This window comes from Felis catus, chromosome A3 (assembly GCF_018350175.1).
Source record: "Felis catus isolate Fca126 chromosome A3, F.catus_Fca126_mat1.0, whole genome shotgun sequence".
Lineage (NCBI taxonomy): Eukaryota > Metazoa > Chordata > Mammalia > Carnivora > Felidae > Felis > Felis catus.
In genome coordinates this window covers 105,521,882-105,541,056 of record NC_058370.1, presented here as the reverse complement: position 1 = coordinate 105,541,056, position 19,175 = coordinate 105,521,882, and the positions used below count along the sequence as shown (strand labels likewise).

The following is a 19,175-nucleotide window of genomic DNA, read 5'->3' as shown; positions in this document are numbered from 1 at the left end:
GGTGAAGGGGAGTGGGAGATACAGGCCTCCAGTGACAGAATAAGTCACAGGAATAAAAGGCATAGCAGAAGGAATAGAGCAATGATATTGTAATAGTGATCTTTTGGCTACACCTGCAGTAAACATAGCATAATATGTTAACTTGTCCAATCACTATGTTGTACACCTGAAATTAATGTAATATTGTGTCAACTATACTCAAAAAATAATATGTCCTTTAAGCCTCTGCTATGTGCAAGGTACTGTATGAAAGGAGTACACTAGTTTCCTACCTCCAGGGATAGAGCAAGGCTTTTCTTAGCTTTATCGTCTAACTGCAGGTTTTCACAAGCATATTATAATGCATTTATGAAAGCATGTAGAAAACTGATAGATGATACTAACCTTTATATAGCATTTTCCACAAATAAACTCATTTAATCTTTACAACAATCCTATGAGGCAAGTGCTATTATCATCCTCATCTTATAATACAGGAAAAGGCCCAGAAAAGTTAAGTGGCTTGCCCAGGTCAGCTACTAGTTAGTAGCAGACCTAGTCATCTGGCTCAAAACCCGTACTCTGAAGCACTACGTGATAGAGAATAGACATAAATCCATTCTGAAGAGGATGAAGGCTGAGTGCTCCAGATCTAGGGTATATACCAGCATCCTGACTTTGCCAGGTATAAGCCCGAGAACCCCAAGTGTTCAGCACTGCCAGTGCTCTTAAGAGCAAAGGTTTCAGGCACATTCATATGATCAGCTCATCCAAAGTCGCTGCTTTTACAAAGCAACAGTGTGGTATCGTGGAAAGAACATGCAATTTGGGTTTGAGTTGCAGTTGCAATTTCTTCAAGGCTGAGTGGTTTGCAACTAGTCATTTCCATTTTCTGAGCTTCCCTTGCCTCTTCTGTAAGGTAGGAATCATCATCATCATCATCACCATATTTTCCCCTCACTAGTGTTCTGAGAATCAACAGTAAGTTATAAATTTTTTTAACGTTTATTCATTTTTTTTTTGATAGAGACAGAGCGTGAGTGGGGGAAGGGCAGAGAGAGAGGGAGACAGAATCCGAAGCAGGCTCCAGGCTCTGAACTGACAGCACAGAGCCCGACGCGGGGCTCGAACTCACGGACCGTGAGATCATGACCTGAGCCGAAGTCGGACGCCCGACCGACTGAGCCACCCAGGCGCCCCAACAGGTCAGTAAGTTACAAAGCTTACACAAATGTTAACTTGCTGATCTTACCTTTCACTCATTTTATTTTTCCACAGTTCTTGATGATATGTAGAAGTCTTTTCTTGATTAATGTAATTAATCAATTAATTTTTTAAATGCTGGAATGACTCATAGTAAGAAAGGGGCATAAGCTTGTTAAAAAATACCAGGTGGAAGGAAAGGTGTTTCACAGAGTATGGATTGAAAAGAGAAAATTAAATGATTTAGGACAGCTCTGTGTTTCCGTTCTACTGTCTTCTGGACATATATTCAAGAAATAAGTAGAAAACATTCCCCGACTCTTAGTAGCACTCAGGTGTACCAGCTTCTTGAAGTATAAAGGTGCCTGTCAACACTGGTTATTTTCTTAAAGTTCCTGCCATCTGATTTTAGATCCTGCAAGACATAAATTAAGAATCCTGAAAATGTTACAACAGCCGGGCTGTTCAGTGGGAGGTAAAATGTCAGTAGCAGAGTGTGGGTTGGGATGTCACATGGAGTGGCTGATCATAGGAAGATTTTGTCTCATTTCTCAAATAAAACACAGCACTCTGACAGCACTAAAGCCAGCTATTCTCATTCTTATTTGCATATCCCACCCAACATCAAAGCATGATCTTTCTTTATATCGTGATCCCTTCAGGTTGTTCGCTGGATCCTATTCTGAGGGGAAGTGACCACAATTCACCGTGCAGACGGACTTGTCAATCATCAGGCGATCTAGGAGAGCGTGCAAGCGGGCAAGTTCAAACGCCAGTCTGGCTCTGGGGGAATCAGACCACTGCCGCTTCTCCATTTGTGAGGACGGTGCACTAATGGCCTCTGGCAGGCTGCTCTGTGAAAGCACTGGACAGTGGATGGAAGACCAGTATAAATTTTAAATTGGTTTGTGCTGGATATAAATAGAAACTGCCTCCATGTGAAATAGTTCTTAATTTTTTTAAATTCTCCGCTTTTCCCAGAAGCGACTTTTTAAAAATGGACGCTTGGTGGGTCGGGCCAAGTCGTAAAGCATCCAGGCCCTGTAGTAGTTGAGGGAGGTCATTGTGGGCTCCTCTCTCCGATTCCTTCGATCTTTCCCTGTCTTCAGAAGGGTTCACATATCACCTGGCCTCGGTGTCACCAGTGGGGAACAGATGTCTGTGTAATGAGCGTTTGTTCTGGGCTGATTTACCCTGGGGAAGGCGTCTCCGGCATGCAGGCCTCCAGGAAGCCCCGCTTTCCCCACTTTTATGGTTCTTCTGCGGCCAAAACCACCAACTGAGTAACTTTCTAAGCTGGGGAGGCATGTCTGTGCCTGTGCATTTCGCCCATTCTAATGCAGTTTCTCGGTGGGAAATGGACTATAATAGTGTCATGTGTTTTTTATTGTGGCTTCTGTCTATCCTCTCTTTGGCAAAAAGGAAGGCAGAGGAAAAACATTTTCCCAACGTTCAAAACAGCTAGTGATGTCCCCAAGAAAAGCATCCCCCGTAAAACACTGGAAAACAAAAGAGAGAGCTACACACATTTTATGATTTTCAGAACGATGACACCTGCCATGCAATTATTTGGTAATTTTCATGTGGCAGAATAGGCATCTCAGCTGCCATCTCGTAATCTTTTTGTCAAACAAAGCCCTATGGGGTGTGTGAGTTTAAGTTTGTCTTTGAAACCTGAAACCTAGATTATATCGATATTATCGGAAAACAATGAAACCTGTGTTAAAGCATTGTAATTTCACAGGAGGAAGTAAGGGTCTGCATGGCACATTTCTCACCCGTAGGAGGGGAAAAGGCAGTTGGGGTTGCAGTTGCTGGGACAGCTTTATTGCAATAGAGGATGAACATATTGACATCAACTCCCTGCTCTGACCTTCTCGTTGTTGAATGTCAATATGGTGTGTGAAGCCGCCTCACTTTCGTCTGCCTGCTTCTCGTTATGTGCAAGTCAAAAGCACATCCGCAGAGATTATGGATTTAACTCAATTTTGACACATCACATTTCATCTCTCTCGTTAAGAAAGGCTGAGGTATGACTCATAATTTATTTTAAATCATTTTAAATATACTTAATTATGCATAGAAAAAAAGTGGAAATCCAAAATAAGATTCATGCAACTTTACATTAACATCATCTATTCAAATTTAGCATATATAACATAATGTCTTGTACAGAGAATGAAAGAAGGGGTCTTCTCCAGTGGGGGTCAGAGGGTGATTCCTAACTCCTGGAGATTCTCACTCTGTGTCCTGTATGCCTGCAGCGTTGCAGTATTTTACAACGAGCCTTAGTAACCTTTTTGTAAGTCCATATACACACAAATAATACAAAGTCCCCAAAAGGCATAAAAATTAGAATTTTCATGTTTCTGTGTACTTATACCCCAAACCACCAATTAATTTAGAATATTCTTTTTTTCCTTAAACTTAATGTTTTTATTTACTTTTGAGAGAGAGAGAGAGACACAGAGTGCAGGTGGGGGAGGGGCAGAGGGAGAGAGGGAGACACAGAATCAGAGGCAGGCTCCAGGCTCTGAGCTGTCAGCACAGAGCCTGATGCAAGGCTCGAACTCACCAACCTTGAGATCGTGATCTGAGCCAGAGTCAGATGCTTAACCGATTGAGCCACCCAGGCACCCCTATAATATTCTTTTATCATCCCTTGCATAGATGTGAGGAGCCTACTGAGTGACAGTCTCCAAGTATTAAGCCACAGGAAAGGTCACCTGAGGGTCCTTCTGCCCCTTAGGGTTAATTATAGTGGTTCTTCACGGGGCTGTTGGAGAAATGAATGAATGAACGAACGAACGAATTAACAAAAGAACAAACATCACCTCCACACATTGCTGTGAGAAATGAGTGACCATCCTGGGTAGTTATTTACATGAGCATTCTGATGGCCATGGAAACTGATGATCAAGTGAAAAGAGAAATGAAAAACCTGGGTTTCAAGAAGGTAAATGTTGATGGATCATTTTCTTTTCAGGTAGTAGAACTTTCTGTCTTTAGAAAAACCTATGTAACTTTAACCAATATCAAAACATGGGTGCTCCGTAGCCAATAAAAGTTAATATGTCCGGGTGTCAGCTCTGCACTGGACTTATGTATCCTAGTTCCTCAACCTTTCTCGGCCACAGAATAACAATTTCAACTTAACAGGGTGACTGCAACAATTAAATAAGATGGTGTGAAAAAAATTAAGAGACAATATGTAAATATATAGACGTCTCTATGGAAAATATTATTGAGCAAAAATTATAAAACTGAACCTAGTTACTGATATGAACCAAAAATTAACTTAGCATGATATATAAAGCATTAGAATTTTAAGTCCATTGGATTTTGTGCTTGTATAAAGTTAGCTGGTTTCAATTAAAATTGTAACCTAAAAATCTTTTCCATTTCCTCAAACGCCACCCAATCTCCCCGTACCATTTCCCTCTTCCTTTCTCCTTTCCCCAAGAGTGGTAAATATTAGGTAAGGCTGTGGGACAACAGATCAGAACTGTCAGGTAGAACCCAGCATGAAAACAGCCCCCAAAGATGTGGAATCTATCTTGAAATCTCGAAGGCCAAAGAGAGGAGTATCCCACTAAAATAATAGCCAACCTTTTAACATCAGCATGAAAATAAAAACTCACATCATTTTCAAATGCCAAATCCATAATTTTACTTGCCTCTCCTTCCGCCTTAGATTCTTAAACGGTAGAGATGTGACATCTCTCTAGTTTCTGCTACACAGAAACACAGAGTCACAGGTCTAACTTCAGATCACGTTCTAAAAGAGGGTGACAGGTACTTGGCTAGAACATTTGGCCAGAACATAAGACCAGCCTAGGGCTGAATCCCAGTTCTTTCCACTGACAAGTTTAGTTACCTTGGGAAAGTGACTTCCCCACTCATGTCTCAGAGATGAAATGAAGGATATATATCATAGGATTATCGTGTTATCCAGTAGCAAAGGTTCCAGCCTGTGTTCACTAGTACATGGGTACAGGATGCCAGGTGATTCTAGATGGCCGACTTGGGGTGGAGGCACAGAGAGGTTAACCTGGAGGTCTTCTTCCAAGAAATGGTCAGGCTCTGACTATCACTATTACAGTCTGGGAAGCAAGGCCATGGGGGTAGAGGGGGGTGGGGAAGGGGAGGAGGAAGTTATACATCTGGGAAAAGTGTCTAATGGAAGGCAGTTCTCCCCCTTGAAAGAAGGGGAGAGAGTATGACATTCCCCAAATCACAGCTAAGAAACTCGGGAAGCCCAAGTCAAGCACCACTTGCCCTGGGCCTATAACCCCCAGCCACAACCCTGCCCTCCACTGACTCTGACCTAGAAGAAGAATTTGCCAAAGCACCGATCCAAACAACCCAAAGATTTCCAGCTAGAGACTTAGGTGGAAGCCTGGCTTTCTAACAGTGAGGAGAGCTGGAGAAGACGTGGTTCTTAGCACATGATTGCGTGATCATCACATCCCATTCAACTCCCAAGCTCAGGGGTACCCTGTTCTCTTTCTTGGCACCTATTCTTCTATCCTAACAGTCCATGGATCCAGAGTGGAGAACAACTGCATCTCTAGTCATGTAAATCATGGCAAAGGTAAAATTCAAATCAAGGTGTTTGTGTTTTCTCCCCCGAGCAGAAGTGAGCGCCCTGCGAACACACAACCGTAGCCTTGTTTCGGCACAGATGTCAGGAACGCAGAGCCTGTAAATCTGCCCAGGCAGTTCTGTTCTTGAGTCATTAAGAACAACTGAGTGGGTGGAACGAGAACATGAAATTACTGTGTGCACTCATGTTTTGTTTATGGAGCAATCATTTCTAGACGTGTTTTCTTTTTTTATGAAGAATCTTTTCTATGTTTGCCTTCTAACACCCCACCTTCCTTCCTGTCCCCAGCTCTCCCACACCCACTAAAAAGAAACATTGAGAGCATTACAAAAATCTCCACAATTTGAAGAGTAGATTACATTAAGTGTCTCTCTAAACCAATTCCTTTTCCTTAATCAAAATAAATGACTAATATGAATAACACAGGTAACTACTGAATTTGAACACAGTATATAGGTTAAAAAGCTCGTAACAACTGCTACCAAATCATGAGAAGCACCTTTCTTGCTCCATCGTGTGCCACGAGGACCCTATTAACCCAGTGAATTGAAATTTCTGTGATGCTAAGTCTCACCAGGGTTTAATTAGTGGTTTGTGTACCTGCCACAGGACTTTTCACTTAACTTCACTGTCACTTTGTCTATAAAATGGGGACAGTATCTACTCTGCGAGGACTGAGTGCCTAGAATATAGTAAGCACTCGTGAAACTGTAGCTGCTATTACCATTGCTGATAGTTCGCAGCAGCAACGGGACAGACAGGATGGCTTTTGCCAGATCCTGTTAACCCTTTTCTCTGATACACCCATCCCCCAGCCTTGGCTGGGGCAGAGATCCAACCAAACGGGGGCTCCCGGACTTACCGTGGTGATCACCCCAGTTAGTGCCCAGTCTTCCCGGACCCCCCGCAGTTTCTGTTCATCTCTAGACTGACCTGCCCGGCTGCTACCCCCCTTCCTCCCACCATAGGAGGGCCGTGTGTGTGTTTGTTGAGCTCTGGTGCTGTGTTTACCATCTGGGTGGATCTCACTTCATCATTTTTCCTTTTGTTGTTTTTGGCTTCTTGGCGTTGTCCTGCCTGGCACACACCCCCGGCCATGTTCTCATCACAGCAATATCCCCTTGTTTTCGGGAGCCAGCCTGCTGCTAGAGGCAGAGTGGTGACATCAGGTGTTTTAAACGAGAGAGCGATTGCATTCAATCTTCTCTCGGGAAAACGAGTTTGGTTTTTAAAAAATATTCCGTGGAATGGATCTAATAACTTAGTTCTGGAATAATTTCTCCTCTGCCTCCTCTAATTGCAAGGATTCTTTCAGAAACAATGGAGTATTACTGCTTTTCAATAGGCTGATGAGACTTCATTTGCAGAGGGTTTTCATCCACAGGAGGGCCTTTCAGACTCTACCCACGACACAAACAGGTACAGGGAAGCCTCCCCGGCCCAGAAATGGACAAGGCAGGCAGCAATCCCAGGGCCAGCCTTGGAGAAGGTCTAGGAGGCCTCTGGAGTGCCACGGGTCCCCACATCATTCCCTCCCTAGGAGGGCCTGATGAGGCTCCACACAGGTACCTGCCTTTGGATCTGAAAACCTGTCCAGCCAATAACGTTTAGTGTCCAGGACAAGGTTTCGCGGCAGGGATACTAACCAGGCCAGGGGCCCGACTTCCTGCAAGCTCTGGGAGGGCTGGGGGCTGATCACATTCAAGAACTGAGAGCGGTGGCCACAGGCTTTTCCAAGAGAGCTGTAATGCTGCCAGTCAAACAGCGCTTCATTTCCGGTGGGTTGTAAAAGTGCCATTTATCCTGCAAGCGTTGGGGCGAGCAGCACGTTAGGATTCTAAGTTAAATGACGCAAGAATAAGTACTCTCCGTAAGGATTCTATGCTTCAGAATTAAAAACGAGGCAAAAAAGACCAAACCTACTTTTACACCAATGGCAAATACTGTAGCGAAGAAATCACTCTCCATTAAATTCCCCTGATAGAGCCATGTGTAACCTGAGTGGATGGCCACCACCGGAGGCCCACTGCCATCTCGCAGCACCTCATAGGCACAAAGGCAGTTTTGTCCTTATGGCCTCAGGCCATGTTTTTGCCACATTGACACTGTCTGGCCAATAAGAGGATGTCAGGGGAATGGGTGGAGTCAGGCCAATTAGGATCTGAGGTGGTCCCTGAGGCAGCTGGCAAGGGGACAGCAGCAATGGCCTTGACACAGTCAGGCAGTTGGCTGAGGATGCTGGTCTGTTGCCATCAGACGTTTATACCCCTCTCCTGGGCTTGCAGACCTATGATTTAGAAAATTATGGAGAACTTTTCGTTTCTAAGGAGGACCACATAAGAAACAACTTCACGGAGCCTTGTAGCTGGAGCACTGAGTCAGTAGGGTCACTGTGTGTGGTGGGGTCTTGGGAAGATGCGATTTAGGGGGGAAAAACTACTAAGAGTTTCAGTGACTTGTTAATTAAATTACATATAGGCTACAAAAAATGCTGTTTAATAACTACTACCCCAAAATGCACAGTTAGCTTTGATAATAAAGGTAGATTAGCAGTACAAGAGAACATTCTGTGGTGAGGGTAATATTGTAGGTCTGTGCCGGCCACGTGTGGCTGTCGATCACTTGAAATGTGGCTGGCAGAGCTGATGAATTTAATTTGTAACTTTACATTATTTGAATATTTCTTTGGATAACATACAGCTGATGGCTGCGATATTGGACAGCTCAGATTTAAGGGGATCAAAGTGAGAAAGAGCGGCACCTGCGTGGCTCAGTTGGCTAAGCATCTGACTTCGGCTCAGGGCATGATCTCCAGGTTCGTGGGTTCGAGCCCCACGTCGGGTTCTGTGCTGACCGCTCACAGCCCGGAGCCTGCTTCGGATTCTGTGCCTCCCTCTCTTGCAGCCCCTCCCCGGTTCACACTTGTATCTCTCTGTCTCTCTCTCAAAAATAAATAAACATTAAAAAAAAAAAGTGGGAAAGAGAAAGGAGACACTTAGAACAACCTTCCTGTTTGTTCAAATCCCAAAAGTAGGGGGCGCCTAGGTGGCGCAGTCGGTTAAGCGTCCGACTTCAGCCAGGTCACGATCTCGCGGTCCGTGAGTTCGAGCCCCGCATCCGGCTCTGGGCTGATGGCTTGGAGCCTGGAGCCTGTTTCCGAGTCTGTGTCTCCCTCTCTCTCTGCCCCTCCCCCGTTCATGCTCTGTCTCTCTCTGTCCCAAAAATAAATAAACGTTAAAAAAAAAAAAAATTTTTTTTTTAAATCCCAAAAGTAGGAAATCCCACTCATTTGCTGATGAATTCAGGCCACAGGAGTAAAAAAAATAGTAATAATTTCAATTCAGATCCAAAGTGCTTTAATGCCTGTCTAAATGTTGAACCATAATAGCTTCTCTTTTTCACAATTTCTATGGGGAAAAAAATACCATTTTATGCTTCTGGAAAGTGGAAGTGTCATTCTCAGCATGTGTCCTCCATTAGTATCTCCACCTTGGAGCCACGGAGAGCTCTGCCTCTGTAGGCTTCTCCCGTCAGATTATGATTGTTACAGCCAGACGTATAGACAAGTTCTTCTATTGCCGCCCTGATGTAGACAACCACTCCGTCCAGTAATTCAGCGCGTTTCAACACTGCCGCTTGTGAAGTGGCACCTTGTTCCTCTGAGAAATGTTTCACGTGCTGATTGGTCAGCAACCAGCTCGTGCCAGCGGATTCGAGCGCCACTCTTGGGCCTAGGCGAATCCCCTGAAAAGTGGTCTCGGCCCACAGACAACAGGTACAAGGGAAGGGGCAGTACACAGGCCTCCCTGCTGCCCACCCAGGCCTAAGACCCCAGCAGCTCCTGTGGAGCAGGCCTTGAAGCCCTGACCTCACTTCCTGCAAGGGACAAAGGTCAAGCAGAGGGGGCCTGAGTAAGGTGAACAAAGACCTCTCAAGCAGTGCGGGCTGGGAAGCAGGGGAAGAAGAGCGGGGTAAGGTTCTTCTGGTTAAAAACGAAAAACTGGGGGCACCTGGGTGGCTCAGCCGGTGAAGCATCTGACTCTTGATTTTGGCTCAGGTCGTGATCTCACGGTTTTCGAGTTTGAGCCCTGTATCGGGCTCTGCACTGGTGGTGCAGGGCCTGCTTGGGATTCTCTCTCCCTCTCTCTGCTCTTCCCCCACTCACGCTCTTTCTCTCTTTCTCTCTCCCTCTCTCAAAATAAAACAAAACACACAAAAAAACTAAAAGATTCAGGAAGCCAGCAGCTTGGAGTCAGGTGTCTGAGCCAAACAATACACTTTTTAAAATCCATGAAGTGTAAGCATCACACAACAACACTTCCTGATCTCAGAGCTCTGCCTTGATCTTGTGAAAAGCATCAGGGCCCCTAAGCAGTGAGGTGGCCCCTCCGCAGTGGGGAGGGGCCTGGGGCGTCCCAGCCGGCTTGTGGGTGTGAACACAGGCACTCGGGCCCAGGGGGTGCAGGCCTGGACAGGCAGCTCAGCCAGGCCTGCTTAATTGATACAGTCTCCTAATGAACGGGATAAACACCATTTGGGGCCATTTGCTGTGAAATGGACTGGGGTGTACGAGAAGCTGGCCTTGTACGGGCAGAAAACACGCACGTCGGCAGAAAATAATGTGCTGGAAAAGTTTTAAATTAAAGACGTGCCGTTCTGAGGGTGCAGAGGCGTTAATGCTTATGTAATTAATCATTTCATATTTGAAGATTGGGATTTTTTTTCCCTTTTAATTAATTAGCCAGTAGACTCATTATAGTACATTTTTCATGTCAAAAAGGCAGTGGATTCTAAGAGAAGGGAGGGAGGCCACAGGGGAGAAGTGACGGCAGCTGTAGTGATATAGTGTGCTGTGAAAAGTACAGGGAACCTCTGTCATCTCTGCCTAAAAATTCCCTTTGAAGGGCTCAGGAAGGCAGAACTGGTCAAAAGGCACGGGATTTATCCACGTCCCGTGAATGCAAGACTCCGTTGGTGCTCACGGTTTCAGAACCTGCCTTTAGCCTCTTACCGAGAGTTGTGGCCTACTTGGCCAATGGATTTGTCTTTTACCAGAAAGAGGGTACAGCATGAGGCTAAAGATCGGGCTCTGAAGCCAACCACCCCCAGTTCCAGTCCTGACTGTTCCTGGAGACTGTGGGCAAATCACCTAAACTTCTTCATGCCTCACTTTTCTGCTCTGCACAATGTAGTACCTACCGTAGGGTAGTTGAAAGAAGGAAATAAAATAATGCATATCAATTGTTTACTGCCTGGCACATACTGAAGACTCAAAAACAGTAGGCTTTATTACTAGAACACACTTTGTGGGACAGAACAGCACCCTTGACTCCTTCACAAAGCCATTGTGTATGTGTGTGTGTGTGTGTGTGTGTGTGTGTGTGTGTGTTAAAATATACAGAACACAAAACTTAGGGGCGCCTGGGTAGCTCAGTCAGTTGAGCATCTGACTTGATTTCGGTTCAGGTCATGATCTCGCGGTTCGTGAGATCGAGCCCCGCCGCCTCAGACTCTGCGCTGCCAATAGGGAGCCTGCTTGGGATTCTGTCTCTCCCTCTCTCTCTGCCCCTCCCCCCCCGCTCACTCTCTCTCTCTTTTTCTCTCTCTTCCTCAAAATAAATAAACTTTTAAAAAATTAAAATTTAAATTAAAAGGGGCGCCTGGGTGGCGCAGTCGGTTAAGCGTCCGACTTCAGCCAGGTCACGATCTTGCGGTCCGTGAGTTCGAGCCCCGCGTCGGGCTCTGGGCTGATGGCTTGGAGCCTGGAGCCTGTTTCCGATTCTGTGTCTCCCTCTCTCTGTGCCCCTCCCCCGTTCATGCTCTGTCTCTCTCTGTCCCAAAAATAAATAAACGTTGAAAAAAAAATTAAAAAAAAAATTAAATTAAAAAAACAGAAAATGTACTGTTTTAACTATTTTTAAGTACACAGTTCTGTGGCATTAAGTACTTACATTGTTGTGCAAACATCACTACCATCCATCTCCAGGACTTTTTCATCTTTCCCAACTGAAATTCTGTACTCCTTAAACACTAACTCCCTATTCCCCCAAGCCCCCAGCCCAGTCCTTGGAACCACCATTCTACTTTGTTTCTGAATTTGACTTCTCCAGGAACCTCATATAAGAAGAATTACACAATATTTGTCCTTTGTGACTGGCTTAATTCACTTAGCATTATGCCTTCAAGGCACATCCATGTGTAACATGTCTCAAAACGTCCTTCCTTTTTAAGGCTGCATAATATTCCATCATATGTGCATACCACATTCAGTTTGTCCATTCATCTTTCAATGGACACTTAGGTTGCTTCCATCTCTTGATTACTGTGAATAATGCTGCTGTGAACACGAGTGCACAAATATCTGTTTGAGTTCCTGCTTTCACTTCTTTGGGGTGTGTACCCAAAAGTGGAATTGTTGGATCACATGTAATTCTGTATAATATTTTGACGAATCATCATACCCCTTTCCACAGTGACTGCACTGTTTTACATTCCCACTCGCAACGTACAGGGTTTCAATTTCTCCACATCCTCGCCAGCACTTGTTATTTTCTGGGGGTTTTTATTTATTTTTGAAGGAGAGAGAGAGACAGAGCATGAGCAGGGGAGGAGCAGAGAGAGAGGGAGACACAGGATCCGAAGTAGGCTCCAGGCTGTCAGCACAGAGCCCGATGCAGGGCTTGAACTCACAAACTGTGAGATCCTGACCTGAGCTGAAGTCGGATGCTTAACCAGCTGAGCCACCCAGGTGCCCCTTTCTGGTTTTTTCTTAAATAGCCAACCTAATCAGAATGAAGTGGTATCCCATGGTTTTGACTTGCACTCCTCTAATGACTAGTGATGTTGAGCATCTTTCCTTTTCTTTTTTTTTTTAACTTTAAAATAATGTTTATTATTGAGAGAGAGAGAGAGAGAGAGAGAGAGAGAGAGAGAGAACACGGGTGTGAGAGCAGGGGAGGGGCAGAGAGTGAGTGGAAGAGCGAGGATCCCAACTAGGTTCAACACTGTCAGTGCAGACCCCAACACAGGGTTCGATCTCACGAGCTGCAAGATCATGACCTGAGCCAAAATCAAGAGTCAGATGCTTAACTGAGCCACCCAGGCACCCCCTGAGCATCTTTTCATACTTCATAGAGTTTTTTGACAGCAGATACAAAGGAGAGAGCATGGTAGAAACTCCTTGGGCTCTGGACACACGAACTATTGAGAATATGAGAATACAAGCTTCTGTTTCTACCAAGATGATGATGATAGACAGATAGCTATTAATATGGAGAGATATTACATTTAGTGTATGCATAGAAACGAAAGTCTAGCCTGCTTTGTGCCCAGTGATTAATGCACAGGGTTTAACTCTGGGACAGCAAGAGGATCTTTTCTATTCCTATTTTACTTTATATGTTTCATCAAAAGGGAAGATAAGGGGGTAGAATTAAAAGTGTTTTACTTTCATTTTTTTAATGTTTTTTTTCTGTATTTTTCAATACTTCTACAATGTGTTGCTTTTGTAAAATTATTTTTAACTTCATAGGTTAATAGATTCAGGGAATACAGACCAGGGGATGCAAACCATAAATGTTTACAGGGAAACCTTTCTACTGCTCTTTTGCATCCTATCTGGCAAGGGCACAGTAGAAGTAGCTCTTGACTATGTTTCTGCCTCTCTGTTCAGCAATGGCCAGCACCTGCCCTGGGGTTTGCTAGAAAGCTGAAGGGAAGTCCACAGGAGTGGATCTACACCTGCTTTCAAGATATTTGCAGTCTGTTAATGCTTACACAAGACACAGCGAGGGTACCACAGAGGGCTTTACAAAAGTGCAAAATTGTGCCTGTGGATGTGATCTAGATGCTTTTGAGACAAGATTGCCCAGAACCTGCAAATTTGGGAACCTCACGGGGAGGAGAGACAGCAGTAGTGGGTGGATAGTGAGCCAATCTTGAAGGAAAAGGACAATTCAATGGGTATCATGGGGGAGGAAGGCAGGCAGCACTCTAGGTCCTGGGGACAGCAGTGTTCCAGGCCCTGAGGCAAACTGAACCAGGGCTGTGCGGTGGGACAAGGACTCTGAAGAATGAGCAGAAGTTCAGAGAGACTCAAATATGGTAATGTTTGGACCTCAAAAATAATACATGTTCATTACAGATTTTGTGACTAGATATAGAGAAATAAATGTATAGATAATATAGATAAATATAAGTAGAAAGTATAGCTAAAATAGTATAGATACTTATATGTGGACACTTTACCAAAATAAAATGGAATCCTGTTCCACAACTTTCTATTTTTTCAACGATGCTCCTATGTCGTCATGGCCTCTCTTTACATACACACACATGCCTGTGTGCATGCACGCACATACTCACCCTTCCCAATACACCTCATTTGCATGAATGTGACATAATTTATTTTAATAGGCCCCTACTGATGAGCAACTCTGGGTTGATGAGGGTATGCATCTCAATTTTGTTAGGTATGGTTGACTTACCTTACCGAAAGGCTGCAGCCATTTCTCCAGCCCCTCTACCCCAGGGTGTGTGGGAAGGGTGCAGGCTGGGGTGTGGGGCCTCAGCCCTGCTTCCGCCTCATGGCTACGCCACCTGCTTAGCGTCACTAAGCCTCAGTCCCTATCAGGAATGGGAATGACAGAACCAGCAGCAAAGGTTGCTGTGGGTACTACATCAGGGAATCCCTCCCAAAGTGCCCGGCATGACCTAAGCACCCAGAAAGTCAGCTGCCCTTACTATCTTTCAAGTTTTAGCTAATTTGATAGGCAAAAATGTTTTCTTGTTTAAATTTGTATTTCTTAAACCACAAAGATGATTATGACCATTTCTCCTCACAGATTTGCTGGCTTCTCAATGATGTATTCATTCGGCCAGCAGATTGTGAAAGTCACAAACCAGTCTAGTCCCAGCACTCTGCTGGGAGCGCTATGGGCCTCCTATGGCAGGCAGTGTCTTCTCCCCAGGGCTGCTGCGGGAAGATCCAGAATTTGCCACAGCTCTGGGGGGCCTTGCTTAGCATCCAGACCTCCCTTGCTTCATCCTCAGGACTGGCTCGTGGCTGGGCTTAGAGGACCAGGACACTGGAGGTAGTTGAGGATAAGGAGGGCTCAGTTTTCCAAGGGGTCGGGAACCTGATGGTGGGTCCCAGAAGGCCTGCACACCCAGATCTACCTTCAATGGGGCCACCCCCCAATTCAGCTACTGGTGGGGTGGTCAGGTTTAACAAATAGTAATATGAAACACACTGTTAAATTTGAAGTTCAGATAAATAACAAATAATTTTTCAGTAAAAGTACATCCCAAATATTGCATGGGACGTACTTACACCAAAAAAAAATATTAAAAATTGTATTGAAAAAAACTATTCATTGTTGGGGTGCCTGGGTGGCTCAGTCGGTTGAGTGTCCAACTTCGGCTCAGGTCATGATCTCACGGTCCGTGAGTTCGAGCCCTGCGTCGAGCTCTGTGCTGACAGCTCAGAGCCTGGAGCCTGCTTCAGATTCTGTGTCTCCCTCTCTCTCTGACCCTCCCCCGTTCATGCTCTGTCTCTCTCTGTCTCAAAAATAAATAAATAAACATTAAAAATAATAATAAATAAAAATAAATAAATAAATAAATAAATAAATAAATAAATAAAACATTTTAAAAAAAGAAAGTCATGGGGCACCTGGATGGCTCAGTTGCTTAAGTGTCTGACTTCGGTTCAGGTCATGATCTCGCAGTTCATGAGTTCAAGCCCTGCATTAGGCTCTGTGCTGACAGCTCAGAGCCTAGAGCCTGCTTGGGATTCTGTGTCTCCCTCTCTCTCTGCCCCTTCCCCACTTTCTCTCTCTCTCTCTCTCTCTCTCTCTCTCTCTCTCTCTCTCTCTTTCTCCCAAACGAGTGAACATTAAACAAAGAAAAGTCCTTAAAAAAAAAAAACTATTCATTATCTGAAATTCAAATTTAGCTGGGTGTTTTTATTTTATCTGGTGACAGTTAACCTGCTGCAGGTTAAACTAATTAGTTTAACTAATAGTTAAACTATTAGTTTCCTATAGTTAGTTTTATATATATATTAGTTTATATATATATATATTAGTTTCCTAACTATAGGAAACTAATAGTTTCCTATTAGTGCTATAGCAAATTACCATATATTTAGTGGCTTAAAGCAATACAAATTTACTCACAATTCTGGGGGCCAGAAGTCCAAAATCAGTTCCACTGGACTAACATCATGCTGTTGGCAGGGATGGTTCCTTTTCCAGATTCTCGAGGATGCCTTCATTCTTTGGCTCACGGCCCCTTCCTCTGTCTTAAAAGATAGCAGTGTAACAAGCTTTAAATCTTTCTCTCTCTGAGTCTGACATTTCTACTCTTACAAGGACTCTTGTGATTATGTTGGGCCCACTTGGATAAACCAAGTTAATCTCCCCTTCTCTAATTGTGTGATTTAATTATGTATGAGGTCTCTTTTACCATGTAAAGTAATATATTCACAGGTTCTGGGGATCTGGATTTGGACATCTTTGGGGTGTCTTTATTCAACCTATTATATCTGCCCGGAAACCAACAAGCATTACATTGTTTCTATTGCATTCTAAATTCCTAACTCCAACTCTCCACCCCGATGTCTATAATAGCACTTGGCATACTATACTGTACCTATTTCATAAATGTCTGTCTCTGTCTTCCTACTGCCCTGCTTTGAGGACAGACACAAGACCTATTCCTCTGGCCTGCCCTGTGCTTGATACGATGAAGATCAACATGTGTGCTTGAGCAAATGATGATTGAATGTGTACATACTGAGCTGTAAATTAAGGTGTGCCTCTACAATATACTTATGTTACCAAAATAAACAAGAAAACATGCTGGGTGTGAATCTGACTCCATGCGCAGAGAGATGGGCTCTGGACCAGAGAGCTGAGCAGCAGAAGGAAGAGAGATGAGGGGCAGGGAGCCTTGGGTAGGAGAGAAAAAAAATGAGGCAGAAAGGCAGGAGTGCCCTAAGCCATGGCCGTGTAAACCTAGGAGGTGGTTATGAATGCAGTAGGGCTCCCCAAGCACACCATGAGGCAAACATTTGAGTGCAAGCACGTTATTTGAGAGAAGGCCTTAGAAGTACAGAGAGAGTAATGAGATTGGACCAAGGGTGTGTGTTGATGTGCTCTGGGGGCACCCAGGGCTCCACCTCCTGAGGGCCCTCAGAATTACCCCACACAGGGGCGCCTGGGTGGCTCAGTCAGTTAAGTAGTGGACTTCGGCTCAGCTCGTGATCTCACAGTTCGTGGGTTCGCGCCCCGGGTCACGCTCTGAGCTGACAGCTCAAAGCCTGGAGCCTGCTTTGGATTCTGTGTCTCCCTCTCTCTCTCTGCCTCTTCCCCACTCGTGCTCTCTCTCTCTCTCAAAAATAACACACATTAAAAAAAAAAAAAAAAAAGAATTACTCCACACAGATGGATCTACGGAGACATTCATCGCCCCTTGCTTGGGTTGTGAATATGAGACCTGTTTTCAGGTGAACTGAGGGGACCCCCAATGGAATATGGCAGGACCAACCAGCATCCACTCAAAGTGGTCTTACAAGGTAAGATTACATGGATATATACCTCCAATTTTATTTACTTTTATAACGTTTAAAGATTTTATGGGGTGCCTGGCTGGCTCAGTCAGTGAAGCATGTGACTCTTGATCTTAGGGTTGTGGGTTCAAGCCCCACATTGGATACAGAGATTACCTAAAAGTTAAAATCTTAAATAAGTAAATAAATAAATAACTACATTTTAGGGGCGCCTGGGTGGCCCAGTCAGTTAAGCGTCTGACTTCGGCTCAGGTCATGATCTCACAGTTTGTGAGTTCAAGCCCCGCATAGGGTTCTGTGCTGACAGCTCAGAGCCTGGAGCCTGCTTCGGATTCTGTGTCTCCTTCTCTCTCTGCCCCTCCCCAACTTGTGCTCTGTCCCTCTATGTCTCTCAAAAAATAAATAAATGGAAAAAAGTTAAAAAAAATAACTACATTTTATAAAGTTTTATTAAAAAAAAGAGGAATATTTCCATTTTGTAAAAAATGTAAATAATTGCAGGAAATATACATTCTCTACCCCTTAAAGTCCGTGTTGGACCCCTTGAGAATGACTGGTTTTCAGCCCCCAAGGCAGCTGCCACCTCAATTCTCCCAGTCTGATTGATGTACAGAAAACATCCCGCTGGAATTTCTGATTTTGCTCAACTAAATTCTCCTCTTTCTCCCAATCCCTGGTTGGGCCACAATCACTACGTAGTTATCACTTTCCAGCCTTGATTCATCAGAGTCCATCTCTGATAAGTGGTTCTTCTCAAAGGAAAATATCTGAGTAATTATAAATTGACTGAGTTTCATTCTAACAGAATGAACTTCGTTTCTTTTATTTTCTTGCTATAATTAATTTTGTTTTATCTGTTTTCAAAAAAAAATTTTTTTTAACGTTTATTCATTTTTGAGAGACAGCATGCAAGTCGGGGAGAGGCAGAGAGAGAAGGAGACACAGAATCCGAAGCAGGCCCCAGTCTCTGAGCTGTCAGCACAGAGCCTGAGGCAGGGCTCGAACTCACGAGCTGTGAGATCATGACCTGAGCCGAAGTCAGATGTTTAACCGACTGAGCCACCCGGGAGCCCCTATCTGACTGGTTTCAGACAGGGACTACCCTACACTGGGACTGGTCTGTGTGAGTATCTGCATTCATTCCTTGGTTCTTGAGTGTGAGCCATGAAGAAAAACACCATCAAACTAGTTGTCATAAGTGACAGGACCCCTCTGAGTATGAGGAACTCAAGTGAACTGCCAGGCTCTTTGGCAGTGGAACGCCACCCCCTTGGGGTCCATGACGACAAGACAGCTGCTCCCAGGTGCAAATGAAGAATAACAACCCTCCCTGAGACTCTGCAAGTTTGGTAGATAAGGGTTTCATGGATCACACAATAACCATCACAACTCAAAGTCACTGAAGCCACGTCTCCTGTCTAGTTCCTTGAAGAAAGAAAGAAAAACATAGAACAGGTTTGGGTTTTGGTTTTGGCTTTTTCACTTATTCATCCCACGAATTCTTGTTGAGTATCCATGATGGGCCAAGCACTGTGCAGAGTACTCAATCAGAGAAAATGTGGAGGAAAATGTGTGATACCTGAGATGCTATCCCAAGTCCGCTCTGAAATAAAACAAACAAGGGTGGGAAGGAAACAGAAAAGGGGAGAGGAAACAATGTCCACCCGGGAGAAACACTAGCGACACAGCCAACTGGTGACCACACCAATAGTGGCAGACAAAGTTTAGAAATGCATGGTATTGGGGCACCTGGGTGGCTCAGTCAGTTAAGCGTCCAACTTCGGCTCAGGTCATGATCTCACAGTTCGTGGGTTC

The 19,175-nt window shown here is 44.5% G+C and overlaps 1 protein-coding gene and 1 long non-coding RNA gene across 10 annotated transcripts in view; one reads left to right on the top strand and one right to left on the bottom strand.

Annotated features, from left to right (window-relative positions):
- Positions 1–1,087: 1,087 nt before the first annotated feature.
- The window catches only part of KCNG3 (potassium voltage-gated channel modifier subfamily G member 3), a 98,488-nt gene continuing 80,400 nt past the window's right edge, over positions 1,088–19,175 (bottom strand). For 4 of the 9 annotated variants that reach the window (XM_045054647.1, XM_023251919.2, XM_023251924.2 and 1 more), the window contains 2 exons: positions 15,967–16,091; positions 12,481–14,874 (listed from right to left, as the gene is read on the bottom strand). In XM_045054647.1, the coding sequence (XP_044910582.1) occupies positions 14,859–14,874; positions 15,967–16,091 (141 nt within the window). In that variant the 3' untranslated portion in view covers positions 12,481–14,858. Of the gene's footprint in view, positions 1,598–12,477; positions 14,875–15,966; positions 16,092–19,175 lie in introns of those variants that run through there. The other 5 variants (XM_045054652.1, XM_023251927.2, XM_045054648.1 and 2 more) reach the window with 4 other exon arrangements.
- LOC123384542 lies at positions 1,122–2,126 on the top strand. Its single transcript, XR_006595787.1, has 2 exons — positions 1,122–1,184; positions 1,845–2,126. It is a non-coding gene; the product is annotated as an uncharacterized LOC123384542 (long non-coding RNA).